At 36.3% G+C, this 20380-nt stretch overlaps 1 protein-coding gene across 2 annotated transcripts in view; it reads right to left on the bottom strand.

Moving 5' to 3' along the window:
* Trip11 (thyroid hormone receptor interactor 11) overlaps nt 1–20380 on the bottom strand; it is a 72612-nt gene that overhangs the window by 31319 nt on the left and 20913 nt on the right. For both annotated transcript variants that reach the window (XR_012446055.1, XM_074067296.1), the window contains exons 6-11: nt 20106–20271; nt 19288–19650; nt 9354–9394; nt 8726–8812; nt 5970–6182; nt 2342–5356 (exon numbers count right to left, since the gene is read on the bottom strand). Coding sequence is in view for 1 of the 2 variants with exons in the window: in XM_074067296.1 (XP_073923397.1) it covers nt 2342–5356; nt 5970–6182; nt 8726–8812; nt 9354–9394; nt 19288–19650; nt 20106–20271 (3885 nt within the window). In the remaining variant the exon portion in view is untranslated. The remainder of the gene's footprint in view (nt 1–2341; nt 5357–5969; nt 6183–8725; nt 8813–9353; nt 9395–19287; nt 19651–20105; nt 20272–20380) is intronic.

Here is a 20380-nt window from a genome sequence, read left to right as displayed (position 1 = left end):
AATTTCAGACAATAGTGGAATTCTTAAAAAGCACAGAAATTGGCAGGCTGTTTATAGACAATTCTTTTTGCAGTTTTAAATATGCAAAGCAAATGAATCTAGAGTTTAGTAGTATTTTAAGTTTTCATGTAAATTTTGCATTTCTTTAAGAATACATAAGCCTGGTGCAGTGGTATAGACCTGTAGTCCCAGCTACTCAGGAAGCTGAAGTGGGAGGACAGTGTGGGTCCAGAAGTTCAGGGCCAATCTGGCAACAGAGCAGAACCCTGTCTCTTAAAGAAGAAGAAAAAGAGAACACAGAATAAAATCTCCAGAATAAACCACTAGCACCAAAACATAAAATCATGTAGTCAGCTGGGGCCGATGGCTCATGCCTGTAATCCTAGCTACTGAGGAGGCAGAGGTCAGGAGGATCGCAGTTTGAAGACAGCCCGGGCAAATAGTTCATGAGACCCTATCTCAAAAATACACTTCACAAAAAAAGGGTGTCTGGAGTGGCTCAAGGTGAAAGCCCTGAGTTTAAACCCCAGTACTGCAAAAAACCAAAATAAACAAAAAATGTGGTCTTTTTATCTCAGTATGTACTTCTATTACATAGGGAGACCCAGTATTTTCCACACATTTTCAAATGCTTGAGAAATCAAACAGATATCAAGATCTGTTGAGAACATACCTTTCTCCTCCCAAAAAAGACATTATTTATTATATTAAAAATATATCATTCTTTATCAAAACTGCTTGGTACTAGAAGTGTTTTGGAGTTTGGAGTTTTTGGATTTGTAATATGTCCACAGACTTTTCTGGTTGAAAATCCCAAATCCATCAGGTTTGGTGCTCAAAAAGTTTTAGATCTTAGAGCACTTCAGATTTCAGATTAGGGATACCTGTATAACCTAAAGGTACCTTTAAATTATATACAAAAAATTGGAAGAAACCATTTTAGTTTATACTCAATGCCCTCAACTAATACTTAAGAACTACTTAATACAGGGAAGTTTCCTAAGGCAGGAAAGCATTATTAAAATCTGTACAGTATAGATTTACAAATGTCAATGAAACAGCTAAATGGTACCAAAATGCTAAAACTTCAAAAGACTTCACTGTCCTACATTCCTCTGTTCTACTCTTACAACCATAAGACACAACACTCACTGTTGGTTAGTGAACAATGCAAAGCTCTACCCGCTAAGAGTTTCTTTCACGTTAATTGTAGACCAGTACGGACCAGTACCATTAAAACTAAGAAGTTATCTCTGAAGGACCAAACTGATAATCAGTATACCTATTTAATCAGATAATCAAAGACTCTAAAAGAGAACTTAACTAGCAAAAGAAGTCAAATCATTTTGCATCTTGCGCCCAGCAGTATATAAACGTGTAAGAAATGGTTGGTGAATGTTTCATTGTTCTGCCTATCATCTCTTTTTCAAATTTCTACTACCAAAAGTATCAAAACCATAGGAAAAAGGCACCAATGGATAAGTTCTACAAAGCTTGTATAACAGATCTTCAACGGCTCTTACTAAAATGAACATGTAAAATATTCATTAAAATAAGCAAAAAATGAGCATGTAAAACTCTGTGTATGTCAAAAGCTACTGACACTTTCCATCTAACTACTACGACCCTTCATTTGATGGTTGAATAAATAAACCAGTATGGTCAAAACACATCCAAAGTCCCATCAACAACAAAGCTAGAATTAGAATATTTATATAAACTACTATGTTATACTTTTCAAACTCTGGACTGTGACTCTTTGGTTCATTTAAGTCAATTTAATGGATTTTCTCTTTAAAATAGAGCATCAATGTAGTAAGGGTAATTCCTGGTTCCTGAAACTTCTTTTCAGTTTCTCTCATACACACACATATTCACACAGGCAAATATTTACTACGTCACAATGTAAAAATATTTCTTACTGCAGTTCACAAAGATGTCATGTGTATTTCAGTGTTTCTCGTCCACATAATCTCTAAAATGTTAATCATTACTAGCAGCTACTGAAATATGCCTAAAATTTGGTTAAACTGACTTCAAAATGCCCTCAGGTAACTACTATTTTATAAAGAAAATATTAATTGCTGCTAAGTCCTTGCTTACTACTTAGCAGGCAGTAAAAAACCTACTACTGAAAACATTTGGAAATATCTAACAATTAAAGAGAGAAACTGACAGATGCCACAGAGGAAAACTTATTTAGATAAGCCAGGATACCTTGAAATAAATATTTCTATGAACAAATTCTTGGTCTTCTTCAAAGACAACATCTATGAACCAATTCAATAACAAGTCTCCTTTACCTTCCACATCTTTCTATGATACTACCTCTAGAACATACCTGTTCTTTTTCTTTCAATAGCTGCTCAAAAGCAAGAGCTTTCTCCTTCATTGAATGGTACTCAAACTCTTTTTCGCGAAGCATTATAGAAAACTTCATGTTAGTCTCTTGTAATGCTTGATATTCTGTTTCCTTTCCCCTAGATGTTTCTACTATTTTTTCATTTTCCACTTTTAGTTTAGAAATGTCTGTTTCTAATATTAACGTTCTTTCCTTCAGGTTTGTTACTGCCTGCTTCAAAAGCTCATTTTCATTCACTTTGTTAGTGAAATTTTCATTTGAAGAAAGTAACTGATCACTTTTGGCTTTGATTAAAAGGTCCTTTTCCTTAAGTAAGTTTTGTAACACATCTTGTTTCTCTTTCAGCTGCTTAATTTCTGAATCACTTTGTTCATGTTCTCTTCTTTCCAGCTCTGAGGAGGCAGCAATCGAATTAGACAACCTGTGATTATTTTCCTGGAGAGTTCTAATTGTTGCATCCTTTTCCTGCAGCAATTTTCTTAACTCTTCTACCTCTTCTTGAAGAAAACTAGGAGACTCACTCAATCCAGCAGACTCACTTGCTGCCTCGGGGGTAAATGATGATCCAGAAGAGAGCTGGGGTGACATGATATCAAGTTTTCCTAAAAGAAGATCCTTGGCACTACAAAGCTGTCCTATGCTGTGTTGAACTTGTGCTAATTCTTGTCCAAAATTTTTGAGTTTGGTTTCATTCTGCTCATAACTTTGGATGAGGCCAGTGTAGTCTATTTGTAATTTAGAATTATTATCACTGTCTACCAAAACTTGGGCCTGAAGTTGATGAAGTTCCTCCTGAAGCTGGGCAGACTCATGTTGCATGTTTTGGACGGTGGTCATCACCTGTTGTTTCCATTCTTCCATTTTCTTTACTTGCTGTTTTAATTTATCACGCTCCTGTAAGAGCTCCTCAAACTGATTACTATTAACACCTCCAACCTCATTACCTGGGTTGGAAGTCTGTAAAACTGCCAACAAAGTTTGACTTTTCTGACTTAGTGCATCTATTTCGATGTCTTTTTCTCGAATGATACGTGATAAATTCTGAACAGTTTCTCTAAACATATCTTGCCCACTACTTTCAAATCTAGTGGACAATCTTCTATTCTCATCTTGCACCTTAATGAGTGCTGCTTCTTTGGCAGCAACTATATCCATCATTTTGTGATATTCTGTTTTCAAATGGCTATTTTCCCTTGTCTTCTCATCCAAAACAGCAAATACTTGTTCTCTTTCCATAGCATAGGCCTGCAGTTGCTGTTGAAGGTGAGCACCATCCTGGGTGTAGGAAGCAGAAGAAATTCTTGCGTGAAGAGCTTGTATCTCCAAGTCTTTCTGCTGGATAATCTGAGTGAGTTTACCAACCTCATCTTTGGATAGCTTATCAATTTGTTTAGTTAAAGATATATTCTTTTCATTTAGAAGTTTAATCTCCAACTCTCGTTCTCTTAGTCCTTTCACTAATCTTTCAGTTTCAGCTTTAGATAAATCATGTTTTTCACTTCCATTTTCTATATTAAGGCTTTGAACTTTTGTTTTTTGAAAAATATCAGAATTTTCTGTTTGAATGTCCTGTCTTTCTTCATTCAACTGGGTTTTTATTTGTTCGATTGTTTTTTGTAAATTCTTAATTTCCTCATCTTTCTCTAAAAAGAGCTGGGTATGTGTGATATTCATTTGTTCGTGCTGGTATTTAAACTCGTCCATTTCCTTCTTCTGCTCTTGTAAAGACTGAAGCAGTTGCATATGACTCTGGTTTTGATCTTCAATTATCTTTTGATGATGTTTAATTTCCTCTTCCAGATGATCCTTGATTATATTCAGTTGAGATACCTCGGATTCTAATTCTGTGGTACTATCGAGGGTTTTAGGCTCAGTGATGGGCCCAGTTCGACTCTGCTGTTCCCGGAGTCGTTCCAGTTCTTCTTGTAGATGATTGTTTTCTTCTTTCATGGATCCAAGACTTCTGTCCTTTTCCTCTATAGTCTGCCTTAAAGTTTCATTTTTTCTTAAGGCCTGAGAACATTTATCTAATTCTTCCTGCAGTTTTGAACTTTTTTCTTTAATTTTTTCAATAAAGAATTCTTTCTCATTTATAAGCTGTGTAAATTGCTTCTGCTCTTCTAAAGTAGATGACAAAATACCCTTGGTCTTTTTATGATCGGTATCCATTTGCTCAATATTCTTTTTGAGTCCTGCTATTTCAAAGTCTTTCTCCTGAATGAGTTTAATTAAATGTTCATGTTCCAGCTGTAAGGCAGAAGTATTCCGATTACGTGAATTTGACAGTTCTTCAATGGTTTGTTTATACTTGTTTGTTTCCTCCAAAAGCCTCTTTTCAGCCAGACACAATTCTGCTTCTATTTGTTCTTTTTCCCTTGTCAGAGTCTCTGCAATAGTGTTTTTTTCCACAGAAATCTGTTTGTTATCAGCAACAGATTCTTCCAGTTGTTGTCTTATATCCTCACATGCTAAAACCAACTTCTCATTTTCTATTCTGAGATCAAAAGCAACTTTCTTTAAATTTTCATTGAGCTGTTCTATTTCTGAAAGATTTTGCTTTAAGTTTCTAACTTCAGCTTCCTTTTCTTTAAATAAGTCATCTTTAAAATTACTGTTAGAGTGTTGATTAAGAGACTGAGTTAACTCATTCCTGATTCTGAATAGCTCCTCTTCATTTTGTCTAATGTGTTCCTTAATTTCAAGGTTCTCCATCTGGATGTTTAAGTTATTCTTCTGTGATTTACTTAGCTGATTTTCTAAATCTTCGACTTTATCTTCAAGCTTTTGCTTGGTTAAATGCAAATCATTTAGAGCCAGTTCACTGTGAGTTAACTTTTCTTTCTGCACATCTAACTCTTTGGTAATGTTCATTTTATCATCCTCAAGTTGATGAACTCTCTTTTTTTCATCATCCAGATCTTGCTTCAGTTTCCTGATAACGCTATTCCCTTCATTTTGCTGTTTTGATAGCTGGTCTTTTAATGAAATCACGTGCTGAAAGAGAAAATCATTTTCATGGTAACTCCACAACATTTTCTCATTTTGATGCCTAAAGAAAATTTTGTAAAATTTCATACACAATAGATGAGTAATACTCAGATATTTCTAACCCTTCTTAAAAATAATTTTTTTCTAGCCCAATGTTCCCTATAAAATTATTTATGAATATCTTACAGAAGTTCAAGAAGTCCATTTTATCACATTAGGGCAAGAATTTTAAACTAAAGAAGGCAAATGCTATGTGTTGGGTGTTTTCAACTCTTAAGCACTAGAGCAAGAGTCAAAAATCTACAGCCAATTGACCAAATTGGGCCTGTTGCCAATTTCTGTAAATAGAATCTTACTGAAACACAGCCATGCTTGAAGGCTCATCTGTTTATACATGGCAAATGCACAGTTGAATAGTTGTAACTGAGATGTTATGTCCTGCAAAGCCAGATCTTTACAGAAAAAGTTTGTTAGTGTCTATGACTAGGACATCAATAAACTAAAATATTGATTAAATTATAAAATTAAATCACATCTGTTATTTCTGCATACTAATCAAGGGCTCAATTCACTGAGTTGAATATGCTACCTCTCACATCTATCTTTCATGTAGTGTTACCTTTGTAGCTTCTTGGTTTTGTGTGTCCAGTTCTTCCAACTCAGCTCTCAGTACTTCCTTTTCATTAATACACTGATTCAGTTCTTGTTCCTTTGCCTCCAAGTTAAGTCTTAAGTCACGTAATTCCAAATCCAAAGTCATGTCTCTTGCAGCTGTACTTTGACTTACTTCATATTCATTGCTCAATTTTGAGAATAATAGCTGAAGTTCTTCCTTAAGTAATAAAGGAGGAAAGTTGGCACATACTGTCAATTAAAGAGACACTAAAAGATTAAACACACACACACATATAAACAAGTGAAAACTGTGGATCTATTTTAACTGTTTTGTATTGGAAACAATATTGAACATGACCTCAATAATGATATCTAAAATTCAACAAGCCATACAGCCTTTGTTCTTGTGCAATTTTATTTGCAGCTCCAAGCAAAACACTTCCATAATCCTAGACAAAATGTAACAACTCTTTACCTTCTAACTCCAATTTCTTCAGTGGGGAGTCTTTCCTACCCCATTTTACTACTGCTTCCCTTAGTCCTACCCCTACTACACATGAACTTTTCAAAAGGCCCCAAGTCTCCCAGCTCTCTTCACTTCCATTCCCTAACATTCAGTCACCAACAGTCACAGATTAAATAAAAATGAAAAATCAATAGCCACTTTAAAGCTTAGCATTGCTAGTTGGAAAACAAAAGGCTTCTTTTCCTTAATTAAAGGAATTCACCCGATTACTTGCTTCCGTCAGCATATGCAACATTTTCTTAACTGAAGAAAGTGCCTGCCTTCCTTCCTTTACCTTCTAACCAAGTGCAGACTAGGTTCCCCTCTCTCAAACCCGACATTCCTGAACATGGATCTGTATGCACATTTTGTAGTCTGTCAATATTTTTTTCCAAAATCCCAGAAGCAGGACACTTTTCTAAGTTTCAACATTATTTTAACATCTGATTATGATGTTTGCGGTAAATCATGTATCTCTGTAAAGCCTTCTTTCACCAATAAAAGATTTTTAAAAATCAAACTTCTATGGAATCTACTTTAAAGTAAGAATCTCAAATTCCTCTAAATAAGCAACCTAATAATACCTTATAAAAGAGATCAGGAAAAGCTGTAGTAGAACACCTTCATCACAATTCTCATTTCATTCCAATTCAAAAACTTATTCTGAAATGTACTTCAAAATCTTTCTAAAGTTACCTGTTCACTTAAAGGAGAACCACAAACATTTTTTTCAGGTGGATCTTAAGAGCATGCATACCTTTGGCATTATTAACTAGTAAGCAGACACATGCAGATACAATTCAGTGAAGAGATACAAGGAACTACTAAACATCAAAATGAAGGAGAAACAGCTATCAAGAACAGCTCTGGAATCCAAAAACACCACAAAACATTGCAGGCCCTTATCAATATGTGAAGAGAGAGCTGCAAACTATGACCTAAGCCAGTTAGATAATGAGCAAAATACAATGGAAGCAGAGGCAGAAGAAATATACATAACATACTAATAAAAATCATGACTAGGAGACAGTACTAGAATTTAGCAAGGAGTATAGCAAGGATCCCATAAGGCACACAACTAAGAATTTTCCCACCTAAAGGCTGACTGCACCCTTTTGAGAAACACTGCCTAAATAATACCATGAAAGGTGCTGAAAATAAAATGTTAGGTTATGTAAGATTAATTTTTTTTATTTTTAAAAGCTATATATATATATCTAAAATTATATATTATATATAATATAATAAGCTTTATATATATATATATAAAATATATATATATATAAAATCAGACACATCATATAGTCTGGAAAGATATACTAGAAATCAGAAATGGAGACTGCCTCTGGGAAAGAGGACAAGCAAACAGAAATGTCAAGGATACTCCACTTATACCATCTGAAGTTTTTCAGCATGAATCACTGAATACATCAGTGAATAAGTATTACTTTTAAAAAGTTAAGATTTGAAATTGAGCTGAAACACTGGCCTTTAACTTAGTATCAGTTTTCAACTGTCCTATGTTTAACCACTTGTCATGGGTGACTCACACCTGTAATCCTAGCTACTCTGGAGGCAGAGATAAAGAGGATCACCATTCCAGGCCAGTATAGGAAACAAAAGTGAGACTCTATCTTAACACAAAAAAGGGCTGGTGGAGTGGCTCAAGTGATACAGCACCAGCCTAGCAATCCTGAGGCCCTGAGTTCAAACTCCAGTACCACCAGAAAAAACAGAAAAAAACCAAGGAATTAACAATAGTATAAACATAAAATACTTCTCCCCATACCCAGCACTACATTACAGAATCCTATTCTATCCTTGCTAACAATATACACAAAAAAGATTCCATTTCCCTAACTGAAACTATTCTTTCCATCTCTCACCAGTAAGAAATTCCTTCCACCAAGATGGACACATTCTGGGGCACATAAGGAGTGTATTACATTTGGGACCTCTGGACCTACTTTGTATATGCTGATGCTATCAGGACTTCATCAGAAACCAAAACAGGCCTTTCTTTTAGCTTCTACCTGTGTGCCTACTGGCTTATCTCTCTATATATATGCAAACTCTAGCCAGACTCTCATACTCTGAAGTACTCAGTACTTCAATCTGGCCTGACAAGCATCAATGAGATCAGTTTTATCCTAAGGACTCTACAACTAAACATTTCATTTTGATATAAAATGGCTTTAACTCTGAACTATAATACACACACCATTTTAATTTTGCCCCATTTTAGCAGCACCTACCTTTTCTTGACTCAATATTGACTTCTCTTTTTCTAAAAGTTGAACATGCATTTGAAGTTTCAGATTGTCTTCAACAAGACTGTTATCCTACAAAAACGTCAAAGTAGTATTTTTAGGTAACACGAAATTTCCAGTTTACAAAAAAAGCAGGCTAGCTATACAATTGCAGGTTTTACTCAGTTATTTCTTTAGTGATATATAAAAATTAGAAGAATTCAACATTAGATAATCTGGAGCCAATCACTCATTTTTGACATTAATATAGAGGATTTCTTTATTATATTTAAAAAATATACTCACAAAATAGTTTGTAAGTAAACAACTCCCTAAGGAAAATAAATTGAATTCCTCACTTTGGTATAGAATCTGCTTCCACTGTGTTTATACAAATGTAATATTTGTCAAATTAATCTGCAAAGAGATATATCTGCATTTTTAAATCATGCAACTTCTTAACATGCCATTTATGGTGCAAAAAGTTTGCTTCTATTATTAATCAGCAAACAAAATTACTGAAATATTCTAGGGTAAGTTCATACGAATTTGTAAAAAAATACAAAATAAGCAAATATAGTAAGTTTTTCTTAGTACCAATGCCAAAAGCTTTCTCCCCATAACATGAATTTACCTGGTTTAAACTACTTAGTCTCATTATTTCATTTTCAGCATCTGTAAAAACAATAAATGAAGTTGCCATTAAAATTATTTAGAATAACTTAATAATTACCTCCCATATTAAACTCAGAAATGTAACCCCATTAAAAACAAAGTGTACTTATAAACACAATCAAGGGTTGGTGGAGTGGCTCAAGTGACAAGAGTGCCTGCCTAGCAAGCATGAGGCCCTGAGTTCAAGCCCCAGTACCGACCAAAAACAAAACCAAAAAACAAAAAGATCCACAAAGCTATAAACACAATTAACAAGTATTAACAGTTCAGAGTGAAACATATTTTTTATCATTTTGTATTTCTATTTAACTATACCAAAGAAATGATAACATAAATTACAGTTAAAAACCAGTCAAAATCCAATTCTTTGAAAAAGTATAAGAACTACCATTTATTCCATATGAATCATAAGTTATTGCCTTGATAAGAAAAGTAACAACTATGTTTCAAAATGAGTTGATTAGTTTGGGTATCTTGAAATAATAAAATGTCTAAAAACTGGAGGGACAAAAACCTAGAAAGCAATAAATGTAAATTTATACAATACAATATCTCAATTATCTAAAGTAATTTAGACATGAATTTATTACATACAGATCCATAAACAGAAGAAATTTTGGAAAAGGAACACAGAGACAGAATACCACAAGGTCAGCTAAAGTAATTCACTTAACACTCATTCGAGAAATACTGAGCATTTATAATAAGGCCAGTTAACACAGAATGGAGTAATTTAGCCCTTGCTCTCAAAGAGCTTATCACAGTTCAGAAGGGAAGGAAAACAAGTAAACACATGATTATAACTCAGTGTGATACAGCAAACACAAGGCTCTATGAGAGCAAAAAGGGCAAACAGTTTAGACGAGGGGAGCAAACAGGGTCAGAGAAATGTGATGCATCCCCCATTGAAGATAATGCCTGCACTCTACCAATATACCAAGAATTAGCTAAAAGAAAGACAGGGACACTCCACCCAGAGAAAGCAGCAAATACAAAGGTGACAGAGCTAAGAGACAACACTTTTGGTTTCAGGAGCTACAGATAAAGCTTAGAATGGTAGAAGGATGGGAAGGGTTTAAACTGAAGAAGCAGACCAGATCATGATAGATATTATACATCCAACCAAGGAGGTTCAGACTTTATCTTGAAGTTCTCAGTGAGACATGAAGTACTAAAAGCAGGGAAATAACCTGCCTTGCATTTCTGAAATTTTATTCTGGCTGCAGAATGAAAAAAAAAGAATTCAAAAGGCATAATGAAAACCAAAGCATAAAATCAGGTACCACTTTTCTAACACTCATCATGCACCAGACACTGTTTTAAAGGGAACTTTGCAGCTAGAAATTCATATAACTCATGACTACTACAACTCCTACAAGGAGATACTATTATTATTCTGACCCTATAGACGAAAAATACCAAGGCACAAAGATGTTAACTTGCCCAAAGTCAGCTGTTTAGTAACAGAGTTGGATTCTAGCTCAGTCTTGTTCACAGCCACCATGTTATTCTACTCCATTAAGAGATCTGTCACAGTCAGCAAAGAAAAAAGCAATTATAACAGACTGAAGTAATTCTGTGACAATGGAAATGGAAAAGGGGGGAAGGACTAGAGCAGTAGGTCTGTTTTTTAAACCAATAAATCCAAATGGATCACTGGATATGATAAATAAATAAAATTTTATAGAAGAGCAGAGCTGCTCTGAAGGCAAATGAGAAAGAAGTCCAGAACTCCACTGCACTGCCTTCCCTTTCCTACATGGCAGCTCCCAGCACTGATGCACTGTGAGAAACCCTGGAGCTCCTCTGGGATACAATCCTGAAATATCACTCAGATAGAGAGACGTTAAGAACTGTAAGATAGAGAGATTCCAAGATGGCAGCTAGAGGGAGGAAGCAGAAAGTGAGCCTCCTATAGTGAAATCTTGGAGAGACGCTGGAGACACACTTTGCAGGCATAATCACTGAGAAAAGGCATAACTTTGACCTCTCCACATCTCCAGCCGGCGCAGAGCATCTCCACTTCACGTTAAACGGAGAACCGAGGAGGCCCCGGGGCCGCCAGTCGCCCGCACCCAGACGGCTTGGGAAGACGCAAACCAGGTGAGCTTCTCGGTACCGCGGTTCCCCCACAGACAAGCCTGGGCCAGAGCAGCATAGCCCCCCGGACGGACTGACCTCCACACGGGAAAAAAAAGAGAAACTGAGTAATAAGCAATAAGAACAATAAAAACATGCGGGAAAGAGGGTGGGGTGCACTGAGCGCCAAAGATTGGGGGAAGGGAATCCTTCCCGGGGCTGTAAATAAACAAGCCGGGCGGGCCGGAGAGGCCCTGGCGGGAGCGGGGACACGCGCCCAGCAACCAGGAGAGGGAAAGCTTGTGAGAGGAGGGAAGACCCACTTCCCACGTGAACTGTAAACAAACATGGCGGCTGGCAGGAGCAGCAGCACCGCCCAGTAATCAGGAGCAGGAAAGCTTGTGAAAGTGGCAGTGGGAGGAAAACTGCACAGGAGAGGGGGCAAGACCCACCTCCCACATGAACTGTAAATAAACACGCAGGCCTGAGAAAGCTGGTGCAGTGTCACCTTTCCCAGTGTGCTTGGAAAGGGGAAAGCTTGTAGCAGAGGCTCCCGCACAGGAGAAATCTGCGTAAACAAAGCCTGCGGGGCCAGGTGAGTGCTAAGCTCACCCCAGAGATCTCCATAAACAACGCCTCCAGCAACAGCAGGCTGACAGCAGCGGGCAGGTAAGCCACAGCCGCAGATACCATTCTCAGAACTGTCTCCTCTGTTTTTTTTTTCTTTTTCTCCCTACCTTTGATGAGAGAACAACCGAATTACACGTGCATGCTGAAAAACTTACTGAAACTGTATTGCATTTGAACTTGGGACACGTGGTGGGGTTTTGTTGTGTGTGAGTGTGTAGTTTTGTTCTACTTTATGCATCCCCTTTGATGAGACAACTACAGAACAACATCTGAGGCACCATCTCCAGGATTGGAGACTGAGACGGACACCCAAATCATTAAGACTGAAACTTCATTACATTTGAACTTGGAGGTTTTTTTTTTTTTTCCTATTTTTCATTTTATTTTAATTTATTTTTATATATAGATATTTCCTTCATTTACTTATTTTTTATTTTTATTCTTACCTTTTTTTATTTTTGATTTTCAATCCTCTGTCTCTCTAATGTCTGTTCAGCTTACTGTCAATTAGTACACTAATGCTCCCTGTTTCTACCTTTGAAAGTTTCTTGTCTGATACCTTGTTCTGTTTTCTCCTTCTTCTTTGTGTATGTTTTTTTCCCTTTTCTTTAAACTCTTGCTTTCCATCTCAGCTCACCCTTCCATTCTAAATATTACCATTGTTATTATTACAAGCTAGAAAATACTTAATTCCACACAGTACAGGGACAGTAACACCACCAAAGACAATGACGGGAAGACAGAAAAAACAGGGAAACCAGTTTCCCCACAGCAAAAAATCAGTACAGGAACCAGAAGGGAATGAAGAAAACAGATACTCAGAACCACACTCCAACAAAATGAAGATAAACTATGCCAGAGTACCCAATGAAGCCCACAAGAATAATTTAAAAGAAGACATACTACAGGTACTCAATGAGAATTTTATAGAGATGATATGGATATGGTCAACCAAAATGTATAGGAGACACTCAAGAAATTCCAGGACAACAAAAATAGAGAATTTGAAAAAGCAAAAGAAGAAATAAAGGAAACCATAGAAGCACTGTATAAACACCAAAGTGAAACAGAGAACACGATTAATAAACAGATCAATGAACTCAGGACAAAAATAGACAACATTAAAGAGGAAACCACCCAGGATATGGAAAACCTCAGAAAAAAGAACAGAACTGCAAAACGAAATGGAAGGCCAATCCAGCAGAACAGAATAAACAGAAGACATGGTAATTAAAGGAAAAACCGAAGAACTATTAATTAAACAACTCAAGACCTGTGAAAAGAAAATGCAAGAACTCGCCGACTCCATCAAGAGACCAAACTTGAGAATCATGGGCATTGAAAAAGGAGAAGAGGTGCAAGTGAAGGGAATGAGTAATATATTCAACAAATTAATAATGGAAAATTCCCCAAATCTAGAGAAAGATATTCCCATACAGATGCAAGACGCCTCCAGGACACCAAACAGACCAGATCAAAATAGAACTACCCCACGACATATCATCATTAAAACAACAAGTTCAGAAACTAAGGAAAGAATATTGAAGGCTGTAAGAGAGAAAAAACAAATAATATACAAAGGTAAACCCATCAAAATCACAGCAGACTTCTCAACAGAAATATTAACAGCAAGAAGAGCGTGGGGTGAGATCTTCCGGGCACTGAATGAAAATAACTTCAACCCCAGGATACTCTACCCAGCAAAACTATCATTCAAAATAGATGGAGCAATAAAAGTCTGCCATGATAAGCAGAAGCTAAAACAATATATGACCACAAAGCCACCACTACAAAAGATTCTCCAAGGGATTCTGCACACAGAAAGTGAAACCCAACTTAACCATGAAAAGACAGGCAGCACCAAACCACAGGAAAGGAAAAAGCAAGACAGTAGAGAGTAACCTCAACTTAGGTACACACAAGCAAACCTTCAAACAACTAAGACAACTAAATGACAGGAATCACCACATACCTATCAGTACTAACACTTAACGTTAACGGACTTAATTCCCCCATCAAAAGGCACCGCTTGACGAAATGGATTAAAAAGGAAGATCCAACAATTTGTTGCTTACAGGAGACCCATCTCACCAACAGAAATAAGCATAGGCTTAGGATGAAAGGCTGGAAGAAGATTTACCAAGCCAATGGCCCCCGAAAACAGGCAGGAGTAGCAATACTTATCTCTGACAAAGTAGACTTCAACCTACATTGATCAAACGAGATAAAGAAGGACATTCCATACTAATAAAAGGGGAAATAGACCAAAAGGAAATAATAATAATCAACCTGTATGCACCCAATGTCAACGCACCCAATTTCATCAAACATACACTGAAAGACCTAAAAGCATATATAAACGCCAACACAATGGTTGTGGGAGACTTTAACACCCCATTAGCATCAATAGATAGGTCATCCAAACAAAAAATCAATAAAGAAATCCAAGATCTAAAATATGCAATAGATCAAATGGACCTAGTTGATGTCTACAGAACATTTCATCCAACTTCTACATAATATACATTCTTCTCAGCAGCCCATGGAACCTTCTCCAAAATAGATCATATCCTAGGGCACAAAGCAAGTCTCAGCAAATATAAGAAAAAAGAAATTATACCGTGCATACTATCTGATCACAATGCAGTAAAAGTAGAACTCAACAACAAAAGTAAAGACAAAAAACATGTAAACAGCTGGAAACTAAGTAACTCATTACTTAATGAACAATGGGTCATCGATGAAATAAAAGAGGAAATTAAAAAGTTCCTGGAAGTCAATGAAAATGAAAACACAACCTACCGGAACCTATGGGACACAGCAAAGGCAGTCCTGAGAGGAAAGTTTATAGCCCAAATCAATGACCTAATGATACATCTCAAACTCCTAGAAAAACAAGAACAAGAAAATCCCAAAACAAATAGAAGGAGAGAAATAATAAAAATAAGAGCCGAAATCAACGAAATAGAAACCAAAAAAAAAAAAAAAACAAAGAATTAATGAAACAAAAAGCTGGTTCTTTGAAAAAACAAACAAGATTGATAGACCCCTGGCAAACCTGACTAAAGTGAGGAGAGAAAAAACCCAAATTAGTAGAATCACGAATGCAAAAGGGGAGATAACAACAAACACCATGGAAGTCCAGGAAATCATCAGAGACTGCTTTGAGAACCTATATTCAAATAAATTTGAAAATCTTAAAGAAATTGGACAGATTTCTAGATACATATGATCATCCAAAACTGAACCAAGAGGATATTAATCACCTGAATAGATCTATAACACAAAATGAAATTGAAGCAGCAATCAAGAGTCTCCACAAAAAGAAAAGTCCAGGACCTGATGGATTGTCTGCTGAATTCTATCAGACCTTTAAAGAAGAACTGATACCAACCCTCCTTAAACTGTTCCACGAAATAGAAAGGGAAGGAAAACTGCCTAACACATTTTATAAAGCCAGTATTACACTTATCCCAAAACCAGGTAAAGACACCTCCAAAAAGAGAACTATAGGCCAATCTCCTTAATGAACATTGATGCAAAAATCCTCAACAAAATAATGGCAAACCGAATTCAACAACACTCAAAAAGATTATTCACCATGACCAAGCAGGCTTTATCCCAGGGATGCAGGGGTGGTTCAACATACGAAAATCAATAAACGTAATAAACCACATTAACAGAGCAAAGACAAAAACCACTTGATCATCTCAATAGATGCAGAAAAGCCTTTGATAAGATCCAACATCATTTCATGATAAAAGCTCTAAGAAAACTAGGAATAGAAGGAAAGTACCTCAACATTATAAAAGCTATATATGACAAACCTACAGCCAGCATTATACTTAACGGAGAAAAACTGAAACCATTCCCTCTAAAATCAGGAACCAGACAAGGATGCCCACTATCTCCACTCCTATTCAACATAGTACTGGAATTCCTAGCCAGAGCAATTAGGCAAGAAGAAGGAATAAAAGCAATACAAATAGGTAGAGAAACTGTCCCTATTTGCAGACGACATGATCCTATACCTTAAAGACCCAAAAAACTCTACTCAGAAGCTTCTAGACATCATCAATAGCTATAGGAAGGTAGCAGGATATAAAATCAACATAGAAAAATCATTAGCATTTCTATATGCTAACAATGAGCAAACTGAAAAAGAATGTATGAAAACAATTCCATTTACAATAGCCTCAAAAAAAATCAAACACCTAGGTGTAAACCTAACAAAAGATGTGAAAAGACCTCTACATGGAAAACTATACACTTCTGAAGAAAGAGACTGAGGAAGACTATAGAAAGTGGAGAGATCTCCCACGCTCATGGATTGGTAGAATCAACATAGTAAAAATGTCAATACTCCCAAAAGTAATCTACATGTTTAATGCAATTCCCATCGAAATTCCAATGACATTCATTAAAGACATCGAAAAATCTACCGTGAAATTTATATGGAAACACAAGAGGCCACAAATAGCCAAGGCAATACTCAGTCAAAAGAACAATGCTGGATGTATCATGATACCTGACTTCAAACTATATTACAAAGCAGTAACAATAAAAACAGAATGGTATTGGCACAAAAACAGACATGAAGACCAGTGGAACAGAATAGAGGACCCAGATATGAAGCCAAACAACTATAACCAACCTGTATTTGACAAAGGAGCTAAAAATATATGATGGAGAAATAGCAGCCTCTTCAACAAAAACTGCTGGGAAAACTGGTTAGCAGTCTGCAAAAAACTGAAACTAGATCCATGTATATCACCCTATACCAATATTAACTCAAAATGGATCCAGGATCTTAATATCAGACCAGAAACTCTAAAGTTGATACAGGAAAGAGTAGGAAATACTCTGGAGTTAGTAGGTATAGGTAAGAACTTTCTCAACAAAACCCCAGCAGCACAGCAACTATGAGATAGCATAGATGAATGGGACCTCATAAAGCTAAAAAGCTTCTGTTCATCAAAAGAAATGGTCTCTAAACTGAAGAGAACACCCACAGAGTGGGAGAAAATATTTGCCAGCTACACATCAGACAAAGGACTGATAACCAGAATATACAGGGAACTTAAAAAACTAAATTCTCCCAAAACTAATGAACCAATAAAGAAATGGGCAAGTGAACTAAACAGAATTTTCTCAAAAGAAGAAATTCAAATGGCCAAAAAACACATGAAAAAATGCTCACCATCTCTAGCAATAAAGGAAATGCAAATTAAAACCACACTAAGAGTTTACCTCACCCCTGTTAGAATAGCCATCATTAGCAACACCACCAACAACAGGTGTTGGCGAGGATGGGGGGAAAAAGGAACCCTCTTACACTGCTGGTGGGAATGTAAACTAGTACAACCACTCTGGGAAAAAATTTGGAGGCTACTTAAAAAGCTAGTCATTGATCTACCATTTGATCCAGCAATACCACTCTTGGGGATATACCCAAAAGACTGTGACACAGGTTACTCCAGAGGCACCTGCACACCCATGTTTATTGCGGCACTATTCACAATAGCCAAGTTATGGAAACAGCCAAGATGCCCCACCACCAACGAATGGATTAAGAAAATGTGGTATCTATACACAATGGAATTTTATGCAGCCATGAAGAACGAAATGTTATCATTTGCTGGTAAATGGATGGAATTGGAGAACATCATTCTGAGTGAGGTTAGCCTGGCCCAAAAGACCAAAAATCGTATGTTCTCCCTCATATGTGGACATTAGATCAAGGGCAAACACAACAATGGGATTGGACTTTGAGCACATGATAAAAGCGAGAGCACACAAGGGAGGGGTGAGGATAGGTAAGACACCTAAAAAATTAGCTAGCATTTGTTATCCTTAATGCAGAGAAACTAAAGCAGATACCTTAAAAGCAACTGAGGCCAATAGGAAAAGGGGACCAGGAACTAGAGAAAAGGTGAGATCAAAAAGAATTAACCTAGAAGGTAACACACACGCACAGGAAATTAATGTGAGTCAATGCCCTGTATAGCTATCCTTATCTCAACCAGCAAAAACCCTTGTTCCTTCCTATTATTGCTTATACTCTCTCTACAACAAAATTAGAAATAAGGGCAAAATAGTTTCTGCTGGGTATTGAGGGGGTAGGGGGGAGAAGGAGGGGACAGAGTGAGTGGTAAGGGAGGGGTTGGGGACAGGGGGGAGAAATGACCCAAGCCTTCTATGCACATATGAATAATTAAAAAAACAAAACAGAACAAAAAAAGAACTGTAAGATAGGACTTGCTCAATGATGGCATCTACAATTTTGCTTTGAGAGATTAGTAAATGTTACCTGTCACCAAGGCTAGGAAAGGAAAAGGAAAAGGAAAAAGAGATAATGACTTTGAACCTAACTTTACTTTGAAAATCTATGTTATACATATAGAGTTGGCCATTCAGATCAGGAGCTCAAGATAAACTGGACAAGGAATATAGAATGGGAGTCCACAAACACTCAAGGGCTGAGAACTTCCACAGAAGGAATGAATGAACTTCTTATAGTATGAGAAGAGGACAAAGTACAAAATAAAATGCATCTTTTCAGTTGAAGAGCTCCCATTATGTTTTCCTGACATGAATGAATACTGGTATTTGCCTGTATCATTTAATGCTTATTTCTTTTCTTTTCTTTGCACCCAGAATACTGGTATACTAACTGCATATCATCTTGAGTATGGAAAATGGTAGACGTCCTATGGCTCTTGTCACTTAAGCCTTTGTTTCAATACAGGAAATCATGTCAAAAGTTACCAACAGAATTTTTTACAGCAGAAATGCTGCATTCCCCAACTGGAGGATCTGGGCCCTAGTAAGTTACAGTAAATATTTGGTTCCATACATTAAAAGAAACAGACCCACACCTCCCCACCATATTTATGTACATGAACATTTCTTAGAAATGCAGATGGTTTCCTAAATCACTGACTTCCATATAAATACTTAGGAATAAGGAAGAGAAGGTGACAGACACCTAGTCAATTCTTAAGCTTTTTCATAGAAAGTTTCTATTTATGATCTATTAACTATGGTGCTGAACTCAAATCAACTCTACTCAAATTATAATTATTTCCATAAATACTCCATTTTCAATTATTCAAGTGCTATCTCCAAAAAGAAGTAGTATGCAATGAAACACCAATCTAAAGTAAGTTCCAAACATTTTATACCAGACAGTGCTTGTTGTAGTCTGTACACTTCTTCCTGTGAAGAATTCTGTAGAAGCATTCTCTCCTTTTCTGTCACAGTATCACTCTGCCTCACAGCAGAAGGCTGTAATTTACTACATTCCAGTTTCAAGCTTTCACATTGTTCAATTATTTGTCTCTTTTCCACATTTAACTGTTCTTGTTCTCTCTTCAAGATATCTCTGTCATTTTCTGCAGAAATTAATTTTTTATTTATGTTTTCTATTTTATTCTCCAGTTCTTCAAGTTTTTTTGTAGATTCTACTTTTTCAGTCTGAAGAACCTGAATAGTTTTTTGCATCTCATCAATTTTAGAGTGATCAGTTACTGTAACTCCTGAGTCACCTAGAATGCAAACAAAACCAAGGACATGGAGTGTCACGTTCTAAGAAATAAACAGTTTGCTATATAAACTAAGACATTTAAGAGCTCAGAAAATGCAAAGCTATAAAGTTAAATTAGTATAATAAAGTAACCATTTTTAAATAAAGTTGGAGAAACATTATTTGAATCAACTACTAAAAAGCTCATATCTAAGCGTGACAGAAAATGAAATATTTTCACCAAACAATGCAATGAAATTGATGGGTTATAACTATTTACCACAAAAGCAAAAGAACCTTCCCATTTTTCAGAATCTTGTACGTACTGGAGTGGTAGCACTGCAAATTGCTGGCAAAGAGTGGTAGTCATTTACTCATTCTTTAGATCTTACTCCAAGTTTACAGCAGTGTTCCAATTTTAGAGGTTTGTCATTTAATTATGACATCTAATATGGAAAATTAATTAAAACTAATAACCTTGTTGCAATAGATTTTCGAGTTCTTCAATTCGTTCTTTATAGTCACGTAATTCCTCTCGATGCCGACGACTTATCTCTGTCAATTTCTGTTGATGTGCATTCTGTAATACTGACATTCCATGCTGATGATCATCAATTTCCTGACTTCGGTTCTGTTTAAGTTCCTTAAAAAAATACGAACAAAGGTAGCCACATTTATGATCCATAAATTTACCTAAGCTATTTATTGTACTGTTGTCCAAATGTTTATACAGTGATCCTTAGTATCCACAG

The sequence above is a fragment of the Castor canadensis genome, chromosome 3 (assembly GCF_047511655.1).
Source record: "Castor canadensis chromosome 3, mCasCan1.hap1v2, whole genome shotgun sequence".
In the NCBI taxonomy this organism is placed as follows: Eukaryota; Metazoa; Chordata; class Mammalia; order Rodentia; family Castoridae; genus Castor; species Castor canadensis.
This window is presented reverse-complemented; position numbering and strand designations above follow the sequence as displayed.